The 26,903-nt window shown below is 40.4% G+C and overlaps 2 protein-coding genes across 3 annotated transcripts in view; one reads left to right on the plus strand and one right to left on the minus strand.

Annotated features, from left to right (window-relative positions):
- Positions 1–26,903, minus strand: part of syn2b (synapsin IIb) — a 65,840-nt gene that overhangs the window by 13,534 nt on the left and 25,403 nt on the right. For both annotated transcript variants that reach the window (XM_061784858.1, XM_061784856.1), the window contains exons 2-9: positions 18,820–18,877; positions 17,988–18,079; positions 15,694–15,850; positions 14,319–14,408; positions 1,240–1,302; positions 873–1,015; positions 359–433; positions 142–244 (exon numbers count right to left, since the gene is read on the minus strand). In XM_061784858.1, the coding sequence (XP_061640842.1) occupies positions 142–244; positions 359–433; positions 873–1,015; positions 1,240–1,302; positions 14,319–14,408; positions 15,694–15,850; positions 17,988–18,079; positions 18,820–18,877 (781 nt within the window). The remainder of the gene's footprint in view (positions 1–141; positions 245–358; positions 434–872; positions 1,016–1,239; positions 1,303–14,318; positions 14,409–15,693; positions 15,851–17,987; positions 18,080–18,819; positions 18,878–26,903) is intronic.
- On the plus strand, positions 2,769–14,107 carry LOC133483516 (metalloproteinase inhibitor 4-like). Its single transcript, XM_061784859.1, has 6 exons — positions 2,769–2,905; positions 3,068–3,335; positions 9,237–9,334; positions 9,938–10,052; positions 10,146–10,270; positions 11,104–14,107. Exons 2-6 carry the CDS (start codon positions 3,203–3,205, stop codon positions 11,299–11,301), a joined length of 669 nt encoding a protein of 222 aa, XP_061640843.1. The 5' UTR covers positions 2,769–2,905; positions 3,068–3,202; the 3' UTR covers positions 11,302–14,107.

A 26,903-nucleotide genomic window follows, 5' to 3' on the forward strand; every position in this document is an offset into this window, starting at 1 on the left:
CCAAGCGTGCTAAATTTAAGTCTCCAGAACTGTATTTGTCCCTCTGATGCTGCGCACACTTTCATACGGCCAGAATACATAAATACATTTAAGTGACTTGTTTATGGCGCGATTAAATGTTCCCAGTGACCTTTCCCTCACCTCAGTGATGTAGTCGTTGCCGTCCTTGCCGCATATGGCTTTGACGGCGCAGATGTCCAGGCCGCCAAAGATCTCGGAGCAGGTATCGACCCACAGCTTATACCTGCGGTGGACGCAAACATGCGACGGAACAACGTGAGACGATAGTGTGACTCAGTGTGACATAACGAGACGCCACACATGACAGCCGGCGGGACATCGCGAACGCTGAGCTCACTTGTCAGTCATGGCCACTTGCTCCAACATGGCCGAGCCCGTGTTGCTCTTCCAATTACCAGAGATGGATGTTCGCCTAGAAAAGGAGGAGGACATTGGAACACTGTTATGCACGATGTCACCACAAACACACATGCATCGATATAACCATAAAGGCCACAACATTAGGTACACTTGCTGCCCTTTAATGAGATCCAACACAATAGTTTTATGACAATGGCACTCATTTAGACTGACACTGTCATAATAATGAAATGTCATGAAAGTACTTGTACAACTGTCTGTCTCCATGGGCATTTATTTACTCAACTGCAGAGTTGGAATATGCAGGGGTGCTATTAAGTGTTTTTTTTTTTTTGGGTAGCTAAAAATGCAAATGCATCAAACCCATCAGCAGAGGTAATGAATAAATACCTCTGACAGTGTCTACAAAAAAACAGCGTTATTTGATCCATAAAGGCAGAATTCTTCCATAAAGTGCCTGAATTGGAACTGATTAGCTTGCTGCTACTTACATGTAGGTCTTATAGTCGGCGCCGATCTTCTGCACCCTGATGTCGTACTTGGCATCGATGAACGGCTCCGTGGTGCAGTAGGTCTGAGTGATGGCCACCACGCTGGCGATATCCTGGAAGTCGCTCACGTTGTCCACTTTGACCTGAGAAACACGTGACGTCTATCAGTATGCTCGAAACGTTTTAACACTGTGACAGATAGTAGGAGGATGAATGTTGACGCGCCAGCTTGATGGTGACTTCATTAGCACCGCCCTCCACACACACACACACACACACACACACACAAACACATACACAAAATGTGACAGGACTATGTTGACATATGTCAAAACAATAACACAGTCCATTTTAAAGGATCACTCGCCTTTCCCATTCCGGAGTGGGCGTGTCCGATCTTCACCACGACAGGGAAACTTGGCGTTGTGATCTGAAAAATGACAAAACAGTGCAAAAGATAAGCTATAAGAGCAGCACAGCAACATGTGATTGAAGTGTGTTTAAAAAAAATAGGGCAGTCATTTTCCACACTTTCCTCCTTCACGCTAAGGAGATCAAAATATTTCAATATAGTGTCGTTACTGTGAAGGGATGAGGCCAATGAACATCACCAAAGTAGGTGTTTCCACCCTGGAGATCCTTAAGTTGCTGCTTGTATCTGGGTTTTGCCACTTCCACTTTTGTCTTCTGTAAGTGAAACACATTCTCTATTGGGTTGAGATCAGGTGACTAACTTGGCCCTCAATGATTGTTTAATGCTTTGCCTTCAGTCGCCAGTGCTTGTTTGTGGGTCTTAGTGCCTTCTCTTCTATCTTCGGTGAGTGAAAAGTATCCTCTACTGGCGTGAGATCCAGTAAATAACTTGGTCATTGAAGAATATTCCGTGTTTTCCTTCAAAACGTCTTCACTTCCTTCTTGTTTGTTGACTTTTGTCTTAAATGAAAACATTACTTGACTTGGGATCAGGCCACGTTTTTACTCCATTAAAAATAATGTATGCCTTCAAAAAGTCTTCACCTGCTACTTGTATGTGGGTGTTGCTGCCTTCACTTTTGTTTTATGTAAGTGGAACGCACGTTTAATTGTGTTAATAATTCTGCACCCTGATGTCGTACTTGGCATCGATGAACGGCTCGAAAATATTCAATGTTTTGCCTTCAAATAGTGCCCATGCCTGTTTGCGGGTCTTGCTGCCTTCAATGTTGTCTTATGTAAGTGAAACACATGCTCTATTGGGTTGAGATCAGGTGACTAACTTGGCCAATGTAGAATAGTTAATGTTTTGCTTTTGAAAAGTCCCCAGCTCTTGTTTGCTGTTTTTTCTGCCTTCACTTCTGTCTTCAGTGAGGAATAGGCAATCTGTATTGGAATGAGATCAGGTGACCAACTTGCCCAGTGTAGAACATTCATATGATTGCCTTCAAAAGGTCTTCAATTTCTTCTTGTTTGTTCACTTTTGTCATCAGTGCGTAAAAAAACGCTATATTGGCTTGCAATCACACCATTGACTTGGCCACTGCAGAATATTCCATTCGTATGCCTTCAAAAAGTATTAATTTACTTCTTCTTGTTTGACATATTCTGTGTTATGCTTTGCAACATGGAGAGCTTCTCTTGTCATCATTCTGAAAGAAGTTGACCTTAGTCCCATCTATTTATCCACCTATGTCTAATACACGCTCATGTCATCACACTGCCTCCATCATGTTTGACATGTGATGTGGTATGCTTTGGATTGTAAGCTATTGCTTTTCCTCCCATGTTTCCCTCTTCATGTCTATCTAATTATCAGCATTCGCATTGTAGCTGCAACAACTCAGTCCGTTTTCGGCAACAATTAACACCTATGGACGCCCACGGAGAAGGAACAAGGCGGGAGGACATCAAAAGGAGAATGGGAGAGGAAAGGATGGTTGTTTTTTTTCTGCAGCGTGTGTGCGAGGAGGCTGTGCCTAACTTCTGAGTGCATAAGAGGCTCCCTGTGCGCGACCCTCTCAGCATTCAGGACCAGAGTGCCAGGCGATCCAACTATTGTAAGTTTGTCCGTGTGTCTTGGTCTCGAGAGAGCGAGCGAGAGAGAGACAGAGTGAGGGAGGGGCTGCCAGGCTATGAGAAGCAGCCTCCGCTAATCCATTTTTGCTCTAACTAAAATTCAGAGGTGCAATTTAAACTTCTGAAATCATTTCTATCCACAGCTACTACCATTCGGGGCCCACTGGAGCTCATCTTTTTACTCCTACACTTGTCTACAAGTCTGAATTTCCTTTGCGGGAACTTGAAGGGATTGCACAGGGTTTGTTTAAGCCGTGGGAGCCAGCGGGAGTCTCATCATGGCCGTGTCCCACGAGAGGAGTGTGCGTCTGGGGGTCTGGGTGCTCCTCTTGCTGGCAGCAGGCACGGTTGTGGACGCATGCAGCTGCCATCCAGCTCACCCACAGCAGCTCTTCTGCAGCGCAGAGACGGGTGAGTTGGAGACCATTAGCTACTGCTCAGGCAGAAAATTGTATACAAAAAAAAAAAGAAAAAAAAAACTCCTCACACTTTAGGATTGTTTACTGATGATTTGTCTTCTGAGACCAATTAAAGGGAAGCAAAACACACATCAGTCAGGCTACTGAGAGAGTTAATAATCTTTGGATTTTAACAACGTTGCGGCAACTTCTTGCTCAGATTAAAGTATACTTAAGTTAAAACCAAAATACCCAAGCCAGATGTTGCGTTTAAGTGCATTAACAGCATTATTGGTTAATGGCTTTTCTTTTAGCTAGAAATACACAAGAAAGTGCCAAGACTGGTATAGTAATAAAATATTCAGATGTTCAACTATTTTTCAAATCCTTTTTCAACATTTGTATCCCCAATTCCAAATTTATAGCTGATTAGAGTGCTCTAGATGAGGGATTGCCAAACTGCTGCACGAAAATAAACTGTCACTCCCCCAGACTCCCCCAGTGGGATCTGTGGTGGCCTCAGGACCCTTTTAATGGTCATTTGGTATAATAACAACACATCTACGTAGTTTTTTGTCTCCAAAGTTTGATCTACTTTCACAAAATATAAAGATTAAATATAAGCATTACCTGTTATGCCCATAATCACTATATATATATCCATCCATCCATTTTCTGAGCCGCTTCTCCACACTAGGGTCGCGGGCGTGGTGTAGCCTTTCCCAGCTATCATCGGGCAGGAGGCGGGGTACAACCTGAACTGCTTGCCAGCCAATCGCAGGGCACATAAAAACAAACAACCATTCTCACCTACGGGCCATTTAGAGTCTCCAATGCATGCATGTTTTTGGGATGTGGGAGGAAACCGGAGTGCCCGGAGAAAACCCACGCAGGCACGGGGAGAACATGCAAACTCCACACAGGCGGGGCCGGGGATTGAACCCCGCTCCTCAGAACTGTGAGCCTGACGCTCTAACCAGTATATATATATATATATATTCAATTAGGATTAAATTTATTCCAACTACCTTGTTTTACGCCCTTTTTCTTTCTTTAAATAGAATTTTCACCGTGTTATTGTATTTTTTAATGATTAAATTGGGTCACATTAACTGGTAAACGTTGGTAAGAAACCAAAACAACAGGAGGCTTAAATGAACCCCCCCCCCCCCCCCCCCCCCCCCAAAAAAAAACAACAACTTCTTACAGTCTTTTGCCACTTTCCGAATACATTTTCCACCATTCAACATAGAAAATTATGTGCTTATGTCAATGTCATATAATGGACTGATTATAAAAGGCAACAATGTTTCTTGTGAACAGGAATAAATACTAACACGTGAGGGGATAGTTGTCTTGTCACATAAGAATAAATCCTATAATAGTTTGGCCTACTTTCTATGTGCTTGTGCAGTTGCCTGGTGTTCATAATCCCCTTCTTACGTTCTTCTTTTTTTTTTTTTTTTTTTTTGTCTCAGCACAAGCCAAAACCAACACTGCTGAGTACTTGGCTTCACCAGAAAGCTGGAGTATCTGTCAAAGGGTCAAAAAGTGTTGCAAAATTGAGGTTGAGAGCTGCTTTTAAAAAACTTGAACACAGACTCAATTGGATCTAGGTTATGAGAGCAGAATGAGGAGTTGTTTTTATATTTTATTTTTAGGACGGTCAAAATGTGCCCTCCCTGATTGATGGAAGAAGAACAAAGCGTATTGGTGGAACTAAAGCAGTGCTTGATCACATGACATATAGTAATTAATTTCACCATGAACAGTATTGTACATTTAAATAACCCTGCTGCTAATGTATTCAGCAGTAAACACATGAGCCGCAATATTAATATTAAGAGCACATGTGATTCAGTCCCATTACATGATGATAATGTGATAGAATTGAACTGATTCATTCTTCCATTTTGGGCCATGCCCATTTTGCCAGTAAACTAGTCCATGCGATCGACAAAATGACAAATGACAATGTCCATTTTCTGGATGTGCGGTATACTCCTCATTTAAACTTTGAATTCTGTTATGTCAAACACCAGACCTAAAACTTAACTAGTTTAAAATGGTCCCAAATTCAGCCTGGTTACTTACTGTTTGAATCTGCGTAGCAGCCCGTTTAGGCAGCAAACTACATCTTACTTTAAGTCAAATTTATCAGTGCCTCGACCTAAAAAAATATTTACAGTTGTTTGTTGTTAATTAGGAAATTTCACAGGAAATAGTTTTTATCGATTCTAATGACATTTGAAGTAACTCATCTCAAAATTCTTCAATTAAAATCGTGACAAATCACATCTTAAGGCTAATACTGTATGTTCCCAATTAAAATACATGCATGTGGTCTAATTGCCCTTATGCTTCCATTGCGTTGGAATGAACGCTCAGCAGTTAATCTGCTGCTCTGAATCTAAATGTTTGCTGTAAACAGGGATACAGGTTGTATTCAAGTGTCTTCAGGATTTGAGCTATGTCATTTAAATGTGTCTCCAAACTTTTGTAGTTGCTGAAGTCATTTGTCGAAGGATGCACAACAATTTAGGGACACACATTTATTTAGTGGTTCCACGGTGCTGGTTGTTTTGTAAGCGTTGGCTCGTGGCGACCTTCGGTTGACCTGACAGTGTCGTGAGAGTCAGTGCAACTTTTGAATAAAGCCGAACATCTGACTAATATCCCATCTGTACAAACCTTGAAAGATTCCCAAGCCATGTCCATGTGTGTGTTAGTGTGTGTGTGTGTGCTGGACAGAGGCCAAGCCAGCTTACTCCAACGCTCTCCCCTTCCTTCCACTTCATTTCCATGTCTATAGGCTGGGCCCAATGGTCTGCATACTAACAATATCAGTGTGAAAGACCACTGACAGTGCAGCTTTGTGAGGATGACAAGGGTCCCGATTCATCTGGGAGGAGGGTAGTTTTTTACTACATCAGTTCTCATGGTTAAAGTTTGCAATATTTTGTTCTTGTGAGGCTCATGCATCCCTAAAAAAAAAAGAATAAGGGACTTTTTATTGGTTCAAAACAGTCCCGCAAAAAATGATGTCATCAGTGAGTAAACAATCATTTAGAACAGTCCCACACAAAACCTGTGCCTGTTTACTTTGTTTAATCTCTGTGGCAGCCCATTTAGGCAGCAAATTAGTCAATTCTAAAAAATCTGATGTCAATGCTCACACTTTGTTTACAATGGTCCCACACCAAATTTGTACCCATTTAGCTCCTTTTTACGCTGTGCAGCAGCCCGTTTAGGCAGCAAACTACTCGGACCTGAAAATAATTCCATCACAAACGCTCAAAATGTAATCTTTTAAAATGGTCCCACACCCAACTTCTGCCCATTTACTTGTTTTAATCTGTGTGGCAGCCCATTACAGCAGCAAAGTAGTCAATTCTGAAAGAAAATCTCACACAATGCATTTCACTTTTTTAGTTTGGAATGATCCCAAACCAAACTTCTGTCCATTTTTATCCTGTTTTTATCTGTGAGTTAGCACGTTAACCCAGCAAACTAGTCAGGCCAGAAAAAATTCCAACACCAATGTGCAAACCTCCGTTGCTTAAATTTGTCCAATACCGAACTTCTAACAGTTTACGTGCTGTTTTAATCTGTGTGGTAGCCAGTTTAGCCAGCAAATTAGTCAGGCCTGAAAGAAAAGTCTGATGCTATTGTGATGTTGAACTCAAACTTTTTAAAATTTAGAATTGTCCCACATCAAACTTCTGCCTGTTTAGTCCCTGTTGGGCAGCCTGTTTAGGCAACAAACTAGTCTACCCTGAATTAATAGTGCCCTCTGCTGGTTGCTGACAAGAAGTGAACTCCATTATCCTTCATAGGTGTGAATGTGAGTGTGAATGGTTGTTTGTTTATATGTGCCCTGCGATTGGCTGGCGACCAATTCAGGGTGTACCGCGCCTCCAGCCCGAAGTCAGTTGGGATAGACGCCCTAGTGAGGATAAGAGGTTAAAAAAATGGTTTGCTGGATGGATGGATGCTTTTTATAGTTGCACAAGTTTTCTTTTTAAACATTTGTTTATTCTGAAATGTATCCTCACTGTTTGTTAAAGGCCCATTAAATATCCAAATGCAAATCTTCCTTGAAAGAGATCCAATTCTTTTTAAGTTAAAGGTATGAGAGGCCTCTGTGGAATGAATTCACTCATTTTCACTGATGGAAAAGCACTTTACTCTTGTATTTTTTGGCTAATTGCTTGAAGAATATTTATACCTTCTCCACATTTGGCTGCAGACAAACCTCAGGCTGCCAACCATTTGATCTATACACATAGCAATGCGAGACCAGGGTGTGTTACTTACCATTAACAGGTGGCATGTAACCATTATTACGCTCACAGGAGAAGATTTAAGTGGGCCAGCTAATTTGCCAAGACTATTTTAAGGGTCTATTGGAAGAGTTGATAAGAGAGCAGAGTGATAGTCATTTTTCAGTGATATAATACTGTGGTTGAAGAAGTGCCATTAAATTATAATTGCTGCATATTATTATTTTTTCCGACCGTTCAGATACCAACCAGCGAATCCCATTTTTGTGATAGCATAAGGGACAGAATGCAGTATAGTGCATTGTTACGTCACACTCTTCTAGTTTGCTGCCTCAACGGGCTGCGGTAGAGATTAAAACAGGAAGTAACCAGGTGGTTTGGGTGCAGGGCATTTTGGGATGTTGGTTTCAAAACATGTAAAAGATGAATATTTAAAAGTCCTATTTTAGGAATTACATTTGCTATGTGTATGTACGGTCAGAAAATCAATCCGGTTTGGATCTTGATTGCATATTTTGAGGTGCTTTACACACAGACCTTCCCTATTAACCAATCCTGTCCTGATGCTTCTATTTCTGTTTTAGTTGTTAAGATCCTCAATCATTGCCTTATTATTTTGTGGATGACAAATGTTTACGGTAATTTAACTTAAGGATAAACTATTATGTTACTCAATCATTCACTCGCTTGTTCGTTTGGATTACGGTTCGATCATTTTCTCGCCGCAACCAAACCGCATCAGAGTTACTTTGTAACTCTTCTAGGTGGTCTTGGAGCAGTTAATTTTATCTGCAACCAAATACTATTTCATTGTTCGCACCTGGCCGAAAGACCCACACTAAGGGGTCAAATTCAACTTAATGTACAGAAAACAATTGGAAAAGCTGTGATAGGCATGCCAGGCCAGTAGGTGTCAGTATCACTTTAGAGTTTCGAAGAGAACGCTAACCATATCATATTTAAAACTTCCACTTTGAGATCGGATTTCAAATGTTTGTGTTCTCAGTTTCCAAAAATGTAATTTCATATGATCAATTAAATTCTTAGTGATCAATGACTGATAACTTGATTGATGATGGCTAGCTTTTGTACGTACGCTCTTGTTAAAAATGAGCTGGACTTGGATCAAAACAAAAATTCCATAATTAATTCCATATGAAGGAATATGAATTTAAATGATTAACAATTGATAAAATTGTAAGCAAACAGCCAACTAAAACCGCACAGATTTTAGTTAAGAACTGAAAGAAAACTGATGCCGATAGAAATTGTTTCACTTTGCTGCTTCAGTTATTTTCTATTACAGTCTCAGTTAAATGCCAGTAAAAGATTTATATTGCAGCGCTATAGACATACACTGTGTAATTATGGGCCATCTGCTTGGCCTAGGGATATGTACAGTACACTATATTTTTTAGAGTGCAATCTGACCTTCTTCACGAGTCCATCTCTTTGCTGTTGGATGAAGCAATTTCACAGTACACGCCAAGTTCTTTGTATAAGTAGCCCACAAATTAGTGTCATGTGACAAGGGAGAATCAAAAGCAAGGGGAAGCCGTGGGGGGCATATTCTGTACATGTAAATAACATTTCATTTTACACCCTATTTAATTCACCTTTCTTCCTGACAGTGATCAGGGCCAAGATCGCCGGGGAGAAGATTGTGTCGCCTAGCAACAGCTCCTCCCCCTACATGAAGATGATCCAGTATGAAATAAAGATGATCAAGGTGAGATCTGCCGCAAACTACTCAATGTCTATGTTACAAGAGTGGCTTTATAGGAGTGCATAAAACTACACAGAGCACATCAGATTTGTAGATTTATTGGTCTATTTTGGTGTACCCTATCAAAATAGATGATATAGTATGTCTGGATATAAAACACAATGGAGTGCTGCAGTGAAAGTGCACTACACTACCAGTCAAAATTTTGGACATGGTTTCTCATTCAGTAGCATGAGGGTGTGTGCAAACGTTTGACTGGTAGAGTATATGGACAATAGTTTTCCCATTAGACAAAAATATGGAACCTCATCACACACAAGATGATGTGGAGCTGAGTCGTGTTTTATGGCGAGTCGTCAAACTTATTGCCACCCATTTGGTCTCTGAACAGCTGGTTAAAAATGTTAATTGCTCTAGTGCTGACTTTGAACAAGAAAGGCATCCCATTCCTCGTGTAATAGCTTAACTACACTAAATTAGAAAATAAAATGTATATTTATTCCATGGAAATCCTGCACAACCACCCTGAGCCTCTGCTTTGTTCTTGTTCTTCTTCTTGTTCTTGTTCTTCTTCTTGTTCTTCTTCTTCTTGTTTCAAATGTGCAGATGTTCAAAGGGTTCGACAAAGCCAAGGATATCCAGTATGTGTACACGCCGGTATTCTCCTCGCTGTGTGGAGTTAAGTTAGACTCTAACAACAAAGCGGGGTATCTGCTCTCAGGTATGAACACTGCTGATTATTGTGCCTAATGTGAAACAATCGCAACAGTGTAGGAAAATACAGGTGACCCTGTTTTGCTGCGCTACTAAACAGGAAGTATGTGGAGCAACGGGAGGCTTTCAATTGGCCAGTGCGACCTAGTGGAGTCCTGGGACAATTTATCGCTCTCACAAAGGAAGAATCTCAACTACAGATACCAGATGGGCTGCGAATGCAGAGTGAGTCAGGATTTTTCATTCTTCCTTTTATGACTATTCAGATCTGTCTTTAACGTGAAATTGTGGCTCAGGAAACAGAAACTATAACTGAAAAGTCGTTTTCTTCACATAAAATCCTACGAGCACCATATTGAACAACAGAATGTGTCTGTCCTAGGCTAAATGTACTGCACAATAGCACAGTCTCATAAATAAGCAAGCTGGAGGACTAAAACCACTAGGATAACATTGCAAAAAACAGAACAGCAGTACATACTTTTGTGATTTTCTATTCTCGATCTGTCTCAAAAAGTTTCAAAATACACTACATCTGATCTCGATAACTGCTGCTTGAGTGCTGACTAGAACAAGAAGATATGGCTAGCGTCACTGCACTGGATTTTTATAACATTTTCTCTGAGGTTTCTATTGTTTGCTTGGTTTTATAAACAAAGACCCAACAAACCAGACGATAAACATCCATCCATTTCATATACTGCTTATCCTCATTAGGGTCGCGGATTAGCTGGAACCTATTCCAGCTGACTTTTGGTGATCCTGAACTGATCACCAGCCAGTTGCAGAGCACAATGTATAGACAAATAACCATTCACAACTCACATTCACACCTTAGGACATTTTAGAGTCTTCAATTAACCACACCTGACAACACTATTTCACCCAGTTGCCCCCTAATATTAAACATTACTATTTGATCACTTTATAGGTTGTATGACAAATACATTTTAAGACACTGAAAAAGCAATGAGTGAAAGCATACTGGGACAAATCTTTTTACAATGTCAAATAATAATACTGAAGGGGTTTGAGTTAAAAACGCCATTTCTCGACAGATTAACGTGTGCTACACGGTGCCGTGCGCATCCACGGGAGAAAACGAATGCTTGTGGACGGACTGGCTGCTGGATAACAGCCTCAACGGCGAGCAGGCGCGGCAGTACGCATGCATTCGTCGCTCCGACACGACCTGCGGCTGGTACAGGGGCGGCCACGCCCCCGAGAAAGACTTCCTGGACATGACTGACCCTTGACCGGCTCAAGAATCCATCTCCATCTGACTCCTGCGACACCTCCAGTCAAAGGGATATCCTGCTTTGGCTTGTGTAGCTCAAATGTGGATGCTTATGCGTAACGTAGCAACAGAGTTCATGTCAATTGGGCTGATATATCTGAAAGAGCTACTACTATCAGATGGATGCTGCAGCAATGCTAATTAACGTTTATTGGATATCTTTGAAAACAAAGTTTTTAAAAAGTGCAGAGGCACTAGGGAAACCTTGCGTTACCTTTGACCAGGATGTATACTTTCACTCCGAAAATAGCATTGTTTCACTTGCTTAATCTAGCAAAATTGAAATTTCCTGACACAGAAAAACAAATCCATGCTTTTATTATCTGCAGGCTGGATTATTTTAATTCTCTATTGTCAAACTCCTTCAAAACAGTCTCTAAAGACCAGTTGGTTAAGAATGCTGCTACTTGAGTGCTGATTCGAAAAAGAAAAAAAGAGATATCCCATTCCTCCTGTCGTATCTTAACTACACTAATTTAGAATAGAATCTAAAATGCTTATTCTCCCCTAGTAGCTCTAAAGGGTCAACGCTGGTGATATTCTATGAACATACTGTACTAATGTGCTATGCTCCCAGAGCCTTTAAAAGTAATTTTCTGCAAAATACACAATGCTCACTGATAAAACAACTTCTATGCTGCCACTGAACACTGCAAAATCAAAATCGCCTCAGAAATCTCCTTGCCTATATGATGGCTTACATTATATAATGCTCTATAGTCTGTCAAAATCTCGAAAGAGCAGCTGGTTAAGAATGCTGCTGCTCGAGTGCCAATTAGAACAAGATGATGATATCCTATTCCTTCTGTACGAGCTTAACGACACCAATTTAGAATAGAATCTAAAATGTTTCTTCTTCCCTAATAGCTCTAAATGGTCAAGGAAAAGTGATACCTTATAACCTACTAAACCGCTACACTCCCAGAGCCTTTAATTTTTTATTTTTTTTGTGTGTGTGCATATTTTACTACGCTTCCTGTTAAAACAACTGATATGCTGCCACTGAACATGGCAAAATTGCCCCAATTCAAAAAAAGAAAAAGAAATTCTCAATAGAGAATGGCTTGCTGGCTGCAAGTCTCTCAAGACCATCTGGTTACGAATGCTGCTGCTTGAGTGCTGAACAAGGAGAAGAGATCCTATTTCACTTGTTCTATCTTACTACAGTAAATCATTTTGGAATGTAATTTAAAGTGCTTCTTGTCACCTAAAAGCTAGTCAGAGTTGCGGACCATTACCGACTAAAGTGACATGCTCCTAGTGCTTTTAAAAGTTGTTTTCTGAAAATGATGCTAATGATTTCTGCTAAAACAGCTGCTGAACAGCTACTGCATATTGCAAAATTTTATTTCCCGTTGCAGAAAAACTAGTGCATGCTTTTGTGACTTCTAGGCTGTTTGAAACTTCACTCCATTTCAACAAGTCTCGGAAGATCAGCTGGTTAAGAACGCTGCTGCTCGAGTACTGAATGAAACAAGGAATAAAGATCAAATTTCTTATGTACTAACTTTACAACTCAAATTTATACTGTAATTTAAAATGCTAAAATCTGGTCAGTGCTTGTGGTGCCTTCACACATTAAAAAACTACAGTGCAATGCTCAGTCTAATACAGTGCTACTAAAAGCCAACTACCAAACAGTTAATGAACATCGCAAAATTGAAAATTCCCATTGCAGAAAAACTGTTGCATTCTTTTATGACTTCTAGGCTGCGCTATTTTCACACTCTATTGGCAGGCTGCTTTAGTCTCTGAAGACTCTTCAGCTGGTCCAGAAAGCTGCTGCTCTAGTGCTGAATGAAAAGTGAACATTTGCTCTCTACAAGCTTAATTGCGCTGACTCCCCGGAAAATTTTGAATAGAATTTTAAACACTAGCACTAAATACTACGACACTCCCGGAGCTTTTAAAACAAAAAATAAAATCCCCCTCTAAAATTATGATAGTTTTAGGTGGAAACAGCCGCTGAAAATCACCTGCCAATAATTTACCACAGAGTGAGACCTTTTGTCATCATTTGCATGAGGCTGACGGTTAACACATTCAGTTTTGCAACATAATTATGATACATATAAAAACATTGGGCTTTCCACTGATATGCAGAGAAAATTACAAGTGGGTCACAATTACAGTCAGAATTATATTACCGTTACAATGGAACTGGACCATGCAACTGAAAATGGACATTATATAAATATGGAAAATCAAAACATGGGAATTATATACAGTATAACAACAATTCCTGTGATTGTAAATATTTAATTTCATCGAGCATTAACATTGTAGAAGCTAACCACATTTCCTTTTACAGCATATATTGTACCATTTTAAGCTCCTTGGCTGAATTTCACATTGTTTGCTATTTAAATTCTGACTAAGATAACATTATTTTCCGCACAAGAAGCTAATATACTCCCTAATCTTGTTACTACATTTAATTTAAAAATGCATAATCACTCAATAACCACCATGCTTGAGCCACCGATCAAATATTACAGTAAGTCAGTACATTTTACAACTATATATTATTGTTGCATGATTTGTTTGGTATGTATTAATCATTAACACATAATGATTCTCTATGGTTTTAGTGAAGTATTATGCAACAATGCATGTTTTATACTGAAGAAATTGTTGGGGATTTGTATTTATGTCTGTTTTTGTCAAAATAGTGGTGTGTGGTTGTTTTTTGTTGTTGTTGTTTTTTCTCGTTTTTTGTATTTCTTTGCACCAAAAAAGATTGTATATAAAATGTTTGAATGGAATCTTGTGTAACATACTTTTTTATTTTTTCCAAAAGGTAAAAAATAATCATAATAATTATCTAAAGCTAAAATGTCTCAATAGATGCAAGATACAGCAATTGACTGCAAGACCTGTTTTTTTTCCCCCCCATTCAGAAACCTCATAAATAATATTTCATGTGTAATAATAGGGGACAAAAAAAATTTTTTTTTTAAAGGTAGAAATGCTCACCATGTCCTTGTAGTTGGGGTAGAATGTCTGATCAATAAGAGGGAATTTGTCACCACCCAGCCTCTTTTGATTGTTGATCAGCTGGGAAAACTACAGATGAAGAAAAGAATAAAGGAAGACAAGCACAAGTCAAGGAGGGAGAATTCAATAACAACATATGATGAACTATATACATGTTAAGTATTTTTAATAAGTGTGTGATTTAATGTTTGAGGCGTGAAATTACATACAATTGAAGCCTCAATTGGCTGGAATATATCCCTATAGGTAGTAGTGGGGCTTTTCCATGCCACGACAACAAGGCGCTCGCTCTAAAGTGGCCACATTGGCATGAAGCATGTGTCCATGTGCTGGTTGTCAAGTTGGACTTAAAAGAAAACCCACACTGGCACGGAGAGAAGATGAAAATTCCACTCAGGGAGGCGGGAGCCCGGATTTGAACCAACAACCTCTGAACTGTGAGGCGAATGTGATTGTATCCATCCATCCATCCATTTTCTGAGCTGCTTCTCCTCACTAGGGTCGCGGGCGGGGTGGAGCCCATTCCAGCTAACATCGGGCAGGACTGGTTGCCAGCCAATCGCAGGGCACATACAAACAAACAACCATTCGCACACACATTCACTCCTACGGGCAATTTAGAGTCGTCAATTAACCTAGCATGCATGTTTTTGTGATGTGGGAGGAAACCGGAGTGCCCGGAGAAAACCCACGCAGGCACGGGGAGAACATGCAAACTCCACACGGGCGGGGCCGGGGATTGAACCCCGGTCCTCAGAACTGTGAGGCAGACGCTCTAACCAGTCGTCCGGCGTGCCGCCGGATGTGTATGTATTTGGCAACAAATCTCAGATTTCACTTCACAGAGTCTTTAAATGAACATCCTCTGGAAAATTCTGCCTATGTTCATTCATCACAGCCAAAAAGACTCAAAAGAGAACATTTCCCTTGGATGCTTTTCAAATGGTTGTCTTTCTGCTTTTTGTTTATAGTGTAATTCCACATCTGCGGTCAATTAAAAGTCTTACCCTACTGCCAACATCAACTGCCTTGTTTAAAAAATCGGAATATAGCGCAGTGGAACATTTAGTTTAAAATGGTATCACATGGCATTTCTGCTTGTTTAATTCCTGTTATTCACTGCAGCAGCCCGTTTAGGCAGCAAACTCGTCTCGAGCCTCTGCTAGTTGTTGCCAATGCAGCAAAATAACACATTTTCATTAATATGGAAGTTAGATTGCTCTCATTCAACACTTGTACATGACAGAAAAAAATAAGGACCCAATTCTTCTGTTTCCTCTTTATTCTTGCCATTAAACTCCAATTTCTGTGTGTTGATGTCTTTTTCTGCTATATTGAGGCTAAAACGACTTACAGCCCAAGGTTTGTCGCAGAGGTTGTAGATGGAGTCCAGCGAGTTGACGGAGGGAATGCCGGCATACTGCAGACCGATGATTAGGTTTCGAAAGTCTTCGTTCTGGGCCATGCTAAATGCGTGCTGGCGCACCAAGACGAAGTCTGGTCTAAAGGACCTGGAGCGGCAACAGAGGAGGAAATGAACAAGTGAAGAAATCAAACTTTGTAGATCAATAGGAAATAGATGTGATAAATTAGAAAGAAAAAAAATATTAAGAGTTTGTGTTTCATGGTTAGTCTTCAAACTTTGCTACCCTGCTTCGCCCATGCGCCATAAAGGAAAATTAAAAATGTTTGCAAGTAGCATCACCACCACAAAACAGTGAGTGAGATGTAGAAACTACCTTTGTGTTGTTGCCCAATAGTGTATTAAAATGCCCATCGTGAAGAACTATTTCTGAATTTTTTCTTCTCAATGAGCCTCTAAAGCCTTTGTCCAATCATGTTCCTACATGGTGGTCTGCATTCTGCATGGAGAATCAAATTAAATCAATCATAATGGGAGCTAAGCTCAGCGGCAGGCCGACGTTGACTGAGCACGACTCGCTTGTTCTTTATTCATTTATCTCCACGTGTGTGCACGAAATGAAGTCATGTAAGAAAAAAAAAGAAAAGAAAATACTAAAAATGTAGCGCTTAAAAGAGTGGTGGGCTAAAATAGAAAGACAAGAAGAGCAAACATCTCGCTCAGTGTGACCACCACCGGCTGTTTGTGCACCAAGAATACTAATCAGACACTCTGAGGAACCTCAAGTGCTCCGTTGGAGAGGACACAGCAATTAACGGGGCAGCCTAATCTCTTCATTACTCACATGGAGGAAAGGGCAGACGTACATTTTAATCAGATGTGACCAACAAGCTCAAGGTCATCCCAGTTTCCTTCTGCTTGTGGTTAAAGGTTTTGGCAACCATGTTGTCAGAGTGGGACCTAAAAAGTTGAATTCTGAATGTTTTGGAGGAAAAAAAATACCTTAAATGTTGTGACGTAACTGGACTTCACTAGACCTCATTCAGCATGCATAAAAATATTGATTCTGCGTGTGTTTAGGTATATTTCTTTCTTTTTTTTAACTGTACCACTTTTTGCGGACAAAGGACTTCAATTTGAAGCCATCTGTTTTTTGCTGTTTGACAAGAGAGCAAAGATTTATATTGTTATGTTAGCATCTCCAGCTGCTAGCTCTTTAGCAACCGACTGGCCCTGGAGCTAGAGCAGGTATTGAGCAACTTTTTGCAAACAAAGTACTTTGGATGTTGTGTAACTGGGGATAAGCATTTAGGGCATCCGTTTGTGCTGTTTGACAAGAAAATGACGATGCAGACTGTTACGTTAGCATCTCGTGTTAGTCTCTCGCTATCTGTCCAATCTGTCTCGTATTGAGCAACTGTTTGTGAACAAAGAACTTTGATTTGGATCTTGTGTGACTGCATTTGCTGCCAGCAGTTTGTGCTGCTAAACAGGTGAGCAAAGATGTAGACTGCTACATTAGCATCTCTCGCTAGTTGCTAGCTATTTAGCTATTGACTGGCTAGCTGCCATATGCTTGTCAAAAAACAAGTATTTGAGCCATTTCAAATTTGGGGGCAATCATATGAATTCTCTAGGCAGAATCTATTCAGGTAGAACCGCTGGGAGTGGCCAAAATCCCTGAAAAACGGCAAATTTAAACCAAAGAAATCAAGAACTATTTAGCTTGTTACTTGTGTTCAAGAGTGTTATGGACGGACGGACGGACGGACGGACGGACAGATAGATAGATAGATAGATAGATAGATAGATAGATAGATAGATAGATAGATAGATAGATAGATAGATAGATAGATAGATAGATAGATAGATAGATAGATAGATAGATAGATAGATAGATAGATAGATAGATAGATAGATAGATAGATAGATAGATAGATAGATAGATTCCTTGTTGGCAAGAGAAGTGGGATCTTAACAACAGACTCAAATCCGTTCGCAAAATCATTGGATTTGACTGACATTGATGTGTAAACAATCATCAATGCTCCTTCGCCCCCATCCCTCGACGCCTTTCGAGCTCTTCTCACCATAAACAGAGTGTGCGTGTGCATACAAAGCAGCCACAAAACATGATTAGAGTACTGGTGTCCTCATTTCCAGTGTTGGTTAAAGAAGGATCACCTAAAACATGCTTTACCACTAGCGATATTCAAAAGGGGGAGAAACTATCTAATCCGTGCAAATGTGAGACAATCGTGATTTGATGCATGCGCGGTATTCACCTGGCCGCTTTAGCACCGCCTCTGACAACTTGCATGTCCACAGTGCAAGTTCCATTCGAATGTGAGATGAGGTTGATGTCCGAGAAATCGGCCTGGAAGGAGACATCAGACACAGTGCTCTTGAATGATTAACACACATTACGGTAAGACTGGCATCAGAGCAACATTATACTTTGCTCCTTATGTATCATACAGCATGAATTAAAGTAGTTTATAATAAAAAAAAGTAGTAGAAGTAGAATAACACAGTTATAGTTCTAATATAGTTAGCTCACTGAGTGATGGAACCCATGTGACACAAAATAGCATATGCTATATCGTAATACTGTATTCAATATAATAACTAGCACACTGGGCTGTATTTTTTGTACACACAATTTATATTGTTGTTTTTTTTTTGCACTTGCTTCATTATTATTAATAAAATTATTTTAATTTTCTTTAGCAACAAACTGTTTCCAAAGTTTTCCATTATCAAAATATTACAAAAATAAAAGTTTATTTTAGATGTATCTATGTAATTATGAGTATGATTATACATATTATATGAATTTACAATTGTATATCACATAAATAATTCTATTTATATGTATGCATTTACTATTCATATTACAGTATATCTATTTATTGATAATTATTAGAATAAAATATGGTACATTTCTGACCAATTCTGTTCAATACATCCCGAAACCATTTCTTTTAAAATAAAAAATGAAAAAAAATTCGATAAAATAGCCACGATGTGACGATTATTATTGAAGTAACTGGTAAAATATCATCATTGTGGCATTACATTTTTTTGCAAAACCTGAAAAACGTTGACCCATAGTACCTGCTCCACTTTGATATCATACTCTCCGAAAACCTTCTTTCCCCGAAACACTTTGGCCCTGAAAGACAAAAGAGGGGACACGTTTTCATTAGCAAACTGTCAGTTGTCCACACTCCCCTCTAGTGGTCATCACACACTCCTATTGAAATAATCAGAGACAAAATGGAGGCCTGCTTTTGCAGCTTTAAATGGGCACATTTTCCCAGTCATGAGCAAATATTATATTTATTGGAAAATTATTTTTCAGACAAACAGGGCGATCACCACAATTTTATTGACATTACTTAATGCTACAAAAGAGCTTGAATGATGAATGTGTCAAGTCAAATGGCCTCCTTGGATGCTGCCTTTCTGTATCTTGGCTGCCACCTTGCTGAAGACGGATGTAGGAACAGATTTTAAGTGAGGACGCAGCCAGATTGATGAGGATGATGAGGCTGCGGGCCAAGCTACGCAGGACGTTTTTATTGTTTTACGCAGCGCCATGAAATGGATCGCGGCTGGCTTTCATTACGTGCATCAGGAGGCAACAAACTGGGGCTAAATAAAGCAACCACCAACAAGTTTGTGGAAAGGTTTTTTTTTCTACCCCTTCCTCTTTGTTATCCATGCACCTGATGCAGCGCTGATTCATGATGCCAAATTACTACCTCTTTTCTCTGCAATAATAATAATAATAAATAAGAACTCACTGCACTGTGCACTTCTGCACTAGAAGAAAATAATTATATTGTTGGAAGGTGAACCTTCAGCCCAGTCTGAGGTCCTGAGCACTCTGGAGAAGGTTTTCCTCCAGGATATCCATGTACTTTGCTGCATTCATCTTTCCTTCCATTGCAACCAGTCGTCCTGTCCCTGCAGCTGAAAAACACCCCCACAGCATGATGCTGCCACCACCATGCTTCACTCTTGGGACTGTATTGGACAGGTGATGAGCAGTGCCTGGTTTTCTCCACACATACCACTTAGAATTAAGTCTTGGTCTCTTCAGACCAGAGAAACATTTTTCACCATCTTGGAGTCCTTCAGGTGTTTTTTTAGCAAACTCATGTGCTTTCATGTGTCTTGCACTGAGGAGAGGCTTCCGTCGGGCCACTCTGCCATAAAGTCCCGACTGGTGGAGGGCTGCAGTGATGGTTGACTTTCTAGAACTAAAAAAATAACTTCAATGATTTTAGCAAAGAGCGACACGGTAGGCGACTGGTTAGCACATCTGCCTCACAGTTCTGAGGACCGACATTCAAATCCCGGCCCCCCCCTGTGTGGGTTTTCTCCGGGCACTCCAGTTTCCTCCCACATCCCAAAAACATGCATAGTAGGTTGATTGAAGACTCTAAATTTCCCCTAGGTGTGAATGTGTGCGCGAATGGTTGTTTGTTTATATGTGCCCTGCAATTGGCTGGCGACCAGTTCAGGGTGTACCCCGCCTCTTGCCGGAAGATAGCTGACATAGGCTCCAGCACGCCTGCGACCCTTGTGAGCATAAAGCGGTACAGACAATGGATGGATGGATATATATATACACACACAAGTTAATGTGCAATCATGGCCACCTGCCTAAATTAAAAATGTACATAACATTAATCTCGATAATAGCCCATAGGAACTAGCCCAGAGGCATCTTGCTTGTTAGCAAGATGCTTGGTTCATTAGGATGACACCATCTGTGATTGAAAAACAACACAAGGACGACTGAGATTGCAAAAAAAATCAATAAACAGTGTTTGATATTGTAATTGGAGGAGTACACTTCCCCAAAGTACTTCTATATTTGTGATAATTGATAGAGTGCTTATTGCATGTGGTGTCTCACAGGGCTGTATACCGGGTCCCCTGTTTTTGAAAGAAATGTGGGAGAGGTGACATATAACAGATGCATTGTGATGGCACCCCAAAAAAATTTCCAGCTCTTTTTTGCAGTATTCTTTGAAATCACAAACAGACAGATAATGCAACAACATTCAGAATTTTCTCCAGGCATATACATTTTCCTTTTTCGAGAAAAAATGGCCAGTTGCTTGACAACACCCATAAATTAAAGATGACTTCATGACATGAAACTAATCATGCGATCAATTGAATTCAAGTGCAACATTATTGACGTGCTCATTAGGGCCTGTTCAATTCATTATTAGGCTTTTACCCAGTACAGTCAAGAGAAATTGCAAATTGCAGTGGGCAATTGGTTAACAGGTTTGCATCACCACTCTCAGATTTAGGGTTTGAATCTTGGCTTCAGGCTTCCTGTGTGGAGTTTGCATGTTCTCCCGAGCTTTTCTCTGGGTACACCCACTACCTCCCACATTCCAAAAACATGCACAGATTAATTGAAGACTGAATTTGCCATAGATGTGAATGCGAATGCTTGTTTGTCTACATTTGACCGGGGTGTACCCTTAATGTGAACTTCGATTGGCCAACTGAATGTTCTAAATGTCTTCAGAGTTCCCGCTTCAATGCCAGTGTGCTATTGAGCAGCATTTATATTAATAGGCAAATGCTAATTTAGTCTATAGCTCAATGCTTGGTGAAATTGATGGGATGAGCTCTGTTGACTCAATTTTCAGGATCATTTGATGCAGCCCCACTTTCAATATTGATTGGTGGAGTCCAGGAGTCTGAGACAGCCATGGAAGTGTGTGTGGTCTAAGCCAGACGGATCAATGTAGGGTAATGAAGGGAAGAACTGAACAAAAACACATGACAACGGTGTATGGATGTAATTGAAGAAGTAACAGCTTTTGAGAGACTTGAGCGTGCCCTATGCCAAAATTTAGCATGCCGCTCCATGGGAACCACATATTGACTTAAATGTGCATCAATGAGGAGAATATATCATTAGATTAAAGAAGCAGTATTTGAATCTTAGACAGAACGGATGAAAAAGGAAATGCAGCATATGAGATTGTACACTTGAGGCATTAGTTGGACAAAATGTTTTGCATCAATTTCCGATACTAAATACTGTCAATTTCTTACGTCCAATGTACTTAAAGCAATGTGGATCAGTATTACTTCGTTTTAATAGCCAAGTGTTGATGACCATGTCCAAAAAGGTTTGGATAGATTTGTTCTTAAAATACCTCACAGCTCAAATACAGTATGTGCACATTCTAAAGCACAAGTCTGCATAAACATTTTACAGTATTAAAATGTACAGCATAAAGATTTTAAATATAGAGCAACATTTCTAATGCAAAATAAATCAAATAACTCATTTATTTTGGACTATTATAATGTATTGCATATATCTTTTTTAAAAACACATTTGCTGTATCATGATATTATTGCTGATGAAATATCGCAATAATATTATATTGGGAGTTAATGTACGATTCCAGATTTTTGCAAAATGCTGTGTCATGGTATGATCGTATTACAGTGGTAGTACAGCCTTGAGATACGAGTTTAATTCATTCCATGACCATCAAACCATCTTTCCCAATTGATATTAATGGGAATGATCACTAACCCGTTGCACCCCCCCCCCCAACCCCACACCCCCAACCCCCAAATTCTTTGTTGTGTGTTTTTATAATATGAAAAATAGTAATCTAATATTCTACTTTGTAAAAGCATACCTTAAGTATATAATTAAATCCATCCATCCATCCATCCATCCATTTTCTGAGCCGCTTCTCCTCACTAGGGTCGCGGACATGCTGCAGCCTATTCCAGCTATCATCGGGCAGGAGGCGGGGTACACCCTGAACTGGTTGCCAGCCAATTGCAGGACACATAGAAACAAACAACCATTCGCACTCACATTCACACCTACGGGAAATTTAGAGTCTCCAATTCATGCATGTTTTTGGGATGTGGGAGGAAACCGGAGTACCCGGAGAAAACCCAAGCAGGCACGCTCTAACCAGTTGTCCACCGTGCCACCAATATATCCATCCATCCATCCATTTTCTGAGCCGCTTCTCCTCACTAGGGTTGCGGGCGTGCTGGAGCCTATCCCAGCTGTCATCGGGCAGGAGGCGGGGTACACCCTGAACTGGTTGCCAGCCAATCGCAGGGCACATACAAACAAACAACCATCTGGAGGCGATAGAATACATCAATCCATCCATTTTCTGTACCGCTTAGCCTCACTAGGGTCTCGGTTGTGCGTGAGCGTATCTCAGCTGTCTTTGGGCAAGAGACGGATACACCCTGAACTGGTCGCCAACCAATACCAGGGCACATCGAGACAAACTACCATTGACACTCACATTCACACCTATGGACAATTTAAAGCAGCCATGCTCAAAGTCCGGCCCCTGGGCCAAATCCGGCCCGTATCCAAATTTCCTCCGGCCCACAGCATCCTGTCATAAAATCAATATGTGGCCCGCCAGCACAGTTTCCCACAATAAACAATGCACACGTACAAAAAACCTATTTTATTTTTCACCAGAGTAGCAGTAGACCTGTGGCCGCACTTTCATCGCGTGACCCCTGTGTGAACTTTTACCCCTGTGGTATATTTATAGCCCATTTCCAAAATGGCAACTGAAACTAAAAAGAGAAAAGTTGACAACAGCTGCAGTGTGACGAGGAGTGTCAAAATCGCCACCAACAACGTCCTCTCGTCAACTTTACCACCAGCTGGACAAAGACAGGTTCCAAGAAATTTGAACATTTGCTAAGAAAATGCTGACCTTGTTTGACTCGACTTACTTGTGCGAGAAGACGTTCTCGGTTATGAACATTAACAAGAACCGCGTGAGGACAAGACTAAGTGACTCTCACCTGCGTGACATCTTGCGCATCAAAACCACTGCTTTTCAGCCAGACCTGGCCTGTTTAATGCAGTCGAAACACCAGTATCACCCTTCACATTAATGCAGGTATTTTTTATTTTTTTTTTATTCTGAGGAATTCAGTGAATTGATTTATTGTGATGATCAAACCACAGTTTTGTCAAATTTCTGTCATATTATACTATAGTCTGAATAGTATATTTACTATTCTATTCTTTGTCAAAATGCACTGGGATGTGATTTGTTAAAACAAAATCAATAAATACGTTTCTGAAAAATTTCAGTCAACTTTCATAAAATAGTTCATTTGTATTTCATTTATTATTATTTTAACCTTTAACTATCCTGGTAATGCAATTGACAACAGATTCTCATTTGCAATATCGACCTAGCTGCAGACAGCAAAGTGATATAGTTACATATTTACATGTTAATTTACAATGGTAATGGTTCGAGGACTGTCAGGCCAAATGGCCGGCCCCCATACATTTTCATCTGACCAAAGCTGGCCCTCTTTGCAAAAAGTTTGGACACCCCTGATTTAGACTCTTCAAGTAAGCAACCAGGCTTGTTTTTGGAATGTGGGAGGAAACCTGAATACCCAGAGTAATCCCGTGCAGGCAAGAGGAGAATACGCAAACTCCCGCCAGAGCCCGGATTTGAACCAACAACCTCAGGACTGTGAAGCAGATGCGCTAAACAGTCGGCTATTTATAGCAAGACATATACGAGGATAAAGAAAATATGCCTATAAGTTTTGTTTACTGAATTTTTTTTTTTTTTTACAATAGTTATACTGATTTTTGTTTGATTATCACAGTCACATAATTGCTCTATCTTTTTATATATACAGTATATACACACACAGTATATAAGGCTCAAGCTGGTCTATAAAGCGTCACGTGCATGTCAGAATGATTCCCTGGGGTCATATACATGTACACTATGTGGCCTGTATATGTATATGAGTATCGCACCATAGCATCCCAGGGTCACTGTGGATTGCAACGTGTATCCTTTGTCGACGAGTGAGTGAAAAGATATGGGGCTCTGGAAACCTCAAATCAACCATGTTGGCTTTAGCAAGCTCCCCTGGAGTGAGTACATCGCTTGAATTATTCAAGCGGCAACACCGTAAGGCTCGAAACACCTCTGTGTGTATTTTCGGCAGCCATGCTAGTATTTCAAAGACGAGGTGTGTCACGACTGAGAATGAACAGCAGCTGTGTAGTTAGATGCTTTAGCAATGTGAGGGCACTTTTTAATTAGATGTGACAATAACCAACTATTAGTGGTGGGAAATTATATTAAAGGAGTCTTTTATTTTAGGTTCCAGGTGTCTGTGGCACGCTTTTCTCGAAATATTCCAGCAATCAAGAATTACAGTACAATTTACACCCTCTTTTTAGCCTCGCTATAACCAGCCTGTTTTGAGAGGCTTGTGCTTTGTCATCCGAATGAGCCACTGCTCACGCTGCCTGGTGGCCAGTGCTGAATGCCACTGTAGTTACCATAAAGACAGTAAAAGCATGGATTGTATTTTCTCTCGTGGAGGCAGCACTTCATCACCAAGCCACTGAAATACACTTGTCAAATATCAAACCGCGTTGGGGCTGTCCAATGCTCCACAGCTAGCTAACGAGCTCGCTCAACCGCAGTTGGTTTGGCCAATACGTCAGCACCTCGCTTGGTATAGTTGTGTGTGGGTCCCCACATGACAGAGACACATGAGGCAAAATTAACTGTTTATTGAACACAGCAGCGCACGTTTTACAGCTTGCAGCTGACTACAAATAGCATACGAATGAACATATCTGTCTGACAGGTGAAAGGCTCGTTTCCTGCACCTTCAGCAGACGCCCACACTGTCCCCTAGCTCGAGGGCGGTCTCTATTTTTGAGGATTTTGGAGCCTTATTTTATATACTTGCCAATTTTTTTATTCATTCAAATTTGTCAGGCTTGTTAAAACACTTCTCTGTGGTGTGTCAAATTTAGAAGACATTTGATATTTGAACACAAACAGTGGCGCACCACATGTAGACAGACAATATAACAATGCTCACAGGCGTATATTAATCCTTTGCGAAAAATTTTATACATTACTGCAGCTTACTGAATTGTGACAAACGTCTCCATATCATTATAGCTGCATCATACTTCCCCCAGGTGGCTAAAATAGCAGGAGCAGCATAATATCCATTGAATAGAAGAGAAAAAAAATATGGCAAAAATTGTTTAATTTCTTGACATTCTATTTAATTCTGTAATTACTTTATGTTTTATAAACAACAGTACATCAGAGTGCTATTTTTCATATTAAAAACACATTACACAAATTGTGTATTTGGGGGGCTGGGACGGAATAATGGTATTTCCATTCATTTAAATGGGGAAAGATGATTTGAGATACAAAGGTTTTGAGTCACAAGCGTGGCCATAGAACCAATAAAACTCACCTTTGTACATTGCTGAGATTGGAGCAGAAAAAGGTGTGCCTTTTGACTTTTGACAGGGTCAACTCACTAGGCCGACAACCGCATAGCGTTGTCCAGGACCTACATTTAAATAAAAGATTGCAGACAGGACAGGAAATTCCCTCCGGTGCACACGCTTAATGTACACGTGCATGTGCTAGCACTTCCATTTACGGTGCCTTAGTGAAGAAATAAAAGCATGCCGAGGGAACATCTCGAAGCCGTCAGTGGTCTTGATTGTTCTTCCCACAAGCGGATAATGAGAGATTTGCTGTGTGTTGTTGTTGTTGTCCAAGGAGAGCAATTAGTAGAGACGCTTCATCTTTTTATCTTGTCCTTGTAATTTGACAGCTTTGTTTCCACCGTCACATTTTTTCCAACTCTCGTCTACCTTATCATCTTGTTTTGCACCCCCATAGCCTTTCCCGCACCTGCCACTTAACACCTTATCCATCATGCTCTTTTCATTGTTTATTGAGACGAGTGGGGGGAGGCACATCAACACACGCAAGCAGATGAATGCTGCTCCTTCTGGTGTGCCCGCCTTGGCCACCTGGGGCAGAATAGTATAACCACTTGCGTTCTAGGCAGCCTGGATGCAGCAGCCAATCATATTGCAGAGGGGAGTGTCTTGTTTAGAACTCAAGTGGGATTCATCATAACGCTTCATTGAGACATCTCAGCTTGCTCATAGCTCATCAGTACGACACTAATATTAGTAATTTCGCACAGAGGATAAAGTGTTTGACTGTGAGTACTGTTACATTGTCTATCTACATGTTGTCGCTGATTTCTACAGTGAGGAACAGTGAGCTCAAACGGGTGTGAGTGGGTCGGAAGAACTGCAATTTGCATTCATG

Source organism: Phyllopteryx taeniolatus, chromosome 9, assembly GCF_024500385.1.
Source record: "Phyllopteryx taeniolatus isolate TA_2022b chromosome 9, UOR_Ptae_1.2, whole genome shotgun sequence".
Taxonomy (NCBI): domain Eukaryota; kingdom Metazoa; phylum Chordata; class Actinopteri; order Syngnathiformes; family Syngnathidae; genus Phyllopteryx; species Phyllopteryx taeniolatus.

Coding starts and splice junctions, on each gene's coding strand:
- LOC133483516 (XM_061784859.1), top strand. CDS start 3,203: ATGGCCGTGTCCCACGAGAGGAGTGTGCGTCTGGGGGTCTGGGTGCTC. Junction 10,053..10,145: donor AGCGGGGTATCTGCTCTCAG/GTATGAACACTG, acceptor GCTACTAAACAG/GAAGTATGTGGAGCAACGGG. Junction 10,271..11,103: donor AGATGGGCTGCGAATGCAGA/GTGAGTCAGGAT, acceptor ATTTCTCGACAG/ATTAACGTGTGCTACACGGT.